The sequence below is a fragment of the Bos indicus genome, chromosome 14 (assembly GCF_029378745.1).
Source record: "Bos indicus isolate NIAB-ARS_2022 breed Sahiwal x Tharparkar chromosome 14, NIAB-ARS_B.indTharparkar_mat_pri_1.0, whole genome shotgun sequence".
NCBI lineage: Eukaryota > Metazoa > Chordata > Mammalia > Artiodactyla > Bovidae > Bos > Bos indicus.
Genome location: NC_091773.1, coordinates 74,155,340 through 74,159,798, shown reverse-complemented (window position 1 = coordinate 74,159,798; position 4,459 = coordinate 74,155,340). Strand labels below are relative to the sequence as shown.

The following is a 4,459-nucleotide window of genomic DNA, read 5'->3' as shown; positions in this document are numbered from 1 at the left end:
TGTAAAAATATGTCTCAGGTAGATTGCTGAGAAATTTCAGCACATGACAAAGAATACGGACTCCACTGAGCTCAGAAAGATAAAGTAGGGAAAAACTTGGCTTCTGTTATTGAGGAGACCCTGCCAAATCTCATTCTTCAAATAGAAAAGTACTATTTTCTATTTGGAGAAGCCTAGTGATGAAAGACATACTTAAATAACCAGCCCAGGACCCGGTCCTGCCATTCTCATAAGAGAGCAGATCATATGGCTTTGCCATATGCCAAGGGATCCTTTAGTCATTTGAAGCAGACACTGTTATTGTTTACCGTCATTCTGCAGACGAAGTTCGCTAGCTTGCTCAAGGTCACCCAGCTCTCAAGAGTCAGAGGCAGGTCCTGAACTTCAGCAGTGTGGTTCCAGGTCCCAAGCTCCAATTACTGGACTGTGCCTCCTCTTTCAGGCCTGAAGAACTTTAAGAAGAGAAGTAACAGGATGAGATTGGGGCTGTTGAAATGTCATTCTGGTGGTAGGGTAGGGGAGGGATTGCAGATACCTGTGTCCAATAAATGCTTCTGTTCTAATAACTATTTTGGTTTCAATTTTTCTTACACTTAATTAATACAAAGTAGGATGGTAGTTGATTTGTGAGATGAGTTGCTTTGGTCTGGAAAAGCAGAACTCACAACCAGTAGCAAAGTCTCTTTGGACTTCTAAAAACAAAAAGGCATAATCTTAATGTTTCATCAGTAGGACACACTCTCATGTGGTTTCACTTTTCCAGTAGTGGTAGCAGTCATCCCCCTGTATCCTCACGCCCCAGTATCCTCACCCCCCTGTATCCTCACCCCCTGTATTCTCACCCCCCTGTATCCTCATCCCCCTGTATCCTCATCCCCCTGTATCCTCACGCCCCAGTATCCTCAAACCCCTGTATCCTCACCCCCCTGTATTCTCACCCCCTGTATCCTCATCCCCCTGTATCCTCAACCCCATGTATCTTCATCCCTCTGTCCTCACCCCCTGTCTTCTCACCCCCCTGTATCCTCACACCCCTGTATCCTCAACCCCCTGTATCCTCAACCCCATGTATCTTCATCCCCCTGTCCTCACCCCCTGTCTTCTCATCCCCCTGTATCCTCATCCCCCTGTATCCTCATCCCCATGTATCCTCACCCCCCTGTATCCTCACCCCCCTGCATCCTCAACCCCCTGTATCCTCAACCCCCTGTATCCTCACCCCCCTGTATCCTCACCCCCCGTATCCTCACCCTCCTGTATCCTCACCCCCCTGTATCCTCATCCCCCTGTATCCTCACCCCTCTGTATCCTCACCCCCCTGTATCCTCATCCCCCTGTATCCCCACCCCCCTGTATCCTCACCCCCCTGTATCCTCATCCCCCTGTATCCTCAACCCCCTGTATCCTCACCCCCCTGTATCCTCACCCCCCTGTATCCTCATCCCCCTGTATCCTCAAACCCCTGTATCCTCATCCCCTTGTATCCTCACCCCCCTGTATCCTCATCCCCTTGTATCCTCACCCCCCTGTATCCTCACCCCCCTGTATCCTCAACCCCCTGTATCCTCACCCCCCTGTATCCTCATCCCCCTGTATCCTCAACCCCCTGTATCCTCACCCCTCTGTATCCTCACCCCCCTGTATCCTCATCCCCCTGTATCCTCACCCCCCTGTATCCTCATCCCCCTGTGTCTTCAACCCCCTGTATCCTCACGCCCCTGTATCCTCACCCCCCTGTATCCTCATCCCCCTGTATCCTCAACCCCCTGTATCCTCATCCCCTTGTATCCTCACCCCCCTGTATCCTCATCCCCTTGTATCCTCACCCCCCTGTATCCTCACGCCCCAGTATCCTCAACCCCCTGTATCCTCACCCCTCTGTATCCTCATCCCCCTGTATCCTCAACCCCCTGTATCCTCACCCCCCTGTATCCTCACCCCCCTGTATCCTCATCCCCCTGTATCCTCATCCCCCTGTATCCTCAACCCCCTGTATCCTCACCCCCCTGTATCCTCATCCCCCTGTATCCTCATCCCCCTGTATCCTCAACCCCCTGTATCCTCAACACCCTGTATCCTCATCCCCCTGTATCCTCATCCCCCTGTATCCTCACCCCACTGAATCCTCAACCCCCTGTATCCTCATCCCCCTGTATCCTCATCCCCCTGTATCCTCATCCCCCTGTATCCTCAACCCCCTGTATCCTCATCCCCCTGTATCCTCATCCCCCTGTATCCTCAACCCCCTGTATCCTCATCCCCCTGTATCCTCAACCCCCTGTATCCTCAACCCCCTGTATCCTCATCCCCCTGTATCCTCATCCCCCTGTATCCTCACCCCACTGAATCCTCACCCCCCTGTATCCTCAACCCCCTGTATCCTCATCCCCCTGTATCCTCATCCCCCTGTATCCTCAACCCCCTGTATCCTCATCCCCCTGTATCCTCAACCCCCTGTATCCTCACCCCCCTGTATCCTCACCCCACTGAATCCTCATCCCCCTGTATCCTCAACCCCCTGTATCCTCATCCCCCTGTATTCTCATGCCCCTGTATCCGTGGAGCAACCCTCATCTTACCTTCTGCAAGCAGGCTGAAGAAGGAAGGAAGGAAGGTATGAGCTTCATGATGAGTACTGTACTGGAACAGAGCTGGGTGTGTGTGTGTGTGTGTGTGTGTGTGTGTGTGTGTGTGTGTGTGTTGTGTGGAGGGGGCCCTTACAGAAACAAACTGAGCTGGAATATTTTCTTTTTCACACTATGCTATACTCAACATGAAACATTCTCAGTTTTTACAATTATAATTAATTGTTTTTTAATGATCTTTTAAAATTATAGTTTTACTAAATGTTTTCTTAGTAAGCTTTCTGATTCAAAATATTGGTTGTGTAAATTAAGTGGAATGGAAAGCAACTGAATTAATGAAATTAAAAATTATTGAATCGAATTGCAAAATAAGTACAAGTGTCACAGTTCTCAAATGTGTCTATTTTATTGTCACTAGAGGGAGCTCAGCGCTTGTATTCTAAGAGTCCAGCGTCTGGGCAATCGCATCACACAGGCCCCATTGCACTGTTTGTTTCCAAATGAAGCAACACCATTAACTTTCCAAGAAAATGAAATTGACTGAAAGCATTAATTCTCATGCTTTTCACTGTAATGGGGCAGGTATAAATACCTTCATCTCCGTAAGGCCGCTGTCAAAATAACACACACGCTTTTTTGAAAGCACCTCTGAAATGGCTCATGCTCTTTGCAGTGGTACAAAATGGAATGCATGAGTGGAGACTCGAATGTGATGCTTGAAATATGCTTCACTCAGTCTCAGGAGGGGAGTCTATTCAGGGTGATCAGCACAATTATCTCAGGAACAGAATCTGGACCTCAAATGGTACTCCACCCTTGTTCCGTCGCTCAGTCGCGTCTGACTCTTTGTGACCCCATGGACTGCAACATGCCAGGCTTCCCTGTCCTTCACCATCTTCTGGAGTTTGCTCAAACTCGTGTCCATTGAATTGATGAGGCTATCCAACTATCTCACGCTCTGCACCTCCCTCTCCTCCTGCCTCAACCTTTCCCAGCATCAGTCTTTCCCAATGAGTCAGTGCTTTGCATCAGGTGGCCAAAGTATTGGAGCTTCAGCTTCAGCTTCAGTCTTTCCAATGAATACTCAGGGTTGGTTTCCTTTAGAATTGACTGGTTGGATCTCTTTGCAGTCCAAGGGACTCTCAAGAGTCTTCTTCAGCACCACAGTTTGAAAGCATCAATTCTTTAGTGCTCAGCCTTCTTTATAGTCCAATTCTCACATCCATAAATATGACTACTAGAAAAACAATAGCTTTGATTATACAGACATTTGTCAGCAAAGTGCTGTCTCTGCTTTTTAATACACTGTCTAGGTTTGTCATAGCTTTTCTTCCAAGGAGCAAACATTTTTTAATTTCATGGCTGCAGTCACCATCGGCAGTGATTTTGGAGCCCAAGAAAATAAAAGTCTGTATTATTATTATATGGAACTGCTCATAAGTACACCTCTTGTGATGGATACATTTTTTAAAAACCAAATGATACCTTTATTTTATTGCCACTATTTATGGCTCAAACTGGCAGCTACATTCCATGCGGGTGCAAAGAGTTGAACGACTTAGCAACTAAACAACGACAACAAAAGACAAATCTAGGCCTCATAAACATAACTTACTCAAATGAGCTTTGTAAATAAGAATGAAGAGGATATTTTTGCCAAAATCTTGGCTCCAATGCCAAATAGAAATATGAGAGGGAGTTTGGAGAAAATAGAAAAGATTAGCTTTATTAATTTTGTCAGGCAAAAGGGAAACACAACAGGCTAGGGCCTCAAGAACTGTGCCCCTGCTTCTCAGAAATAGGGAGAGGTTTTATATCCTCTTGAAGGTCTCACACTTTTTTCTTTTTCAAAGCTTCAAAACAAACACCGCGGG

General features: G+C 47.3%; 1 protein-coding gene across 1 annotated transcript; it reads left to right on the top strand.

Annotated features, from left to right (window-relative positions):
- The first annotated feature begins 743 nt into the window (after positions 1 to 743).
- On the top strand, positions 744 to 2,597 carry LOC139186832 (uncharacterized). Its single transcript, XM_070802177.1, has one exon. It carries the CDS (start codon positions 744 to 746, stop codon positions 2,595 to 2,597), a length of 1,854 nt encoding a protein of 617 aa, XP_070658278.1.
- The last annotated feature ends 1,862 nt before the right edge of the window (positions 2,598 to 4,459 follow it).

Bases quoted from the DNA above. Each gene is read 5' to 3' on its own strand.
- LOC139186832 (XM_070802177.1), top strand. From the start codon at position 744: ATGTGGTTTCACTTTTCCAGTAGTGGTAGCAGTCATCCCCCTGTATCC.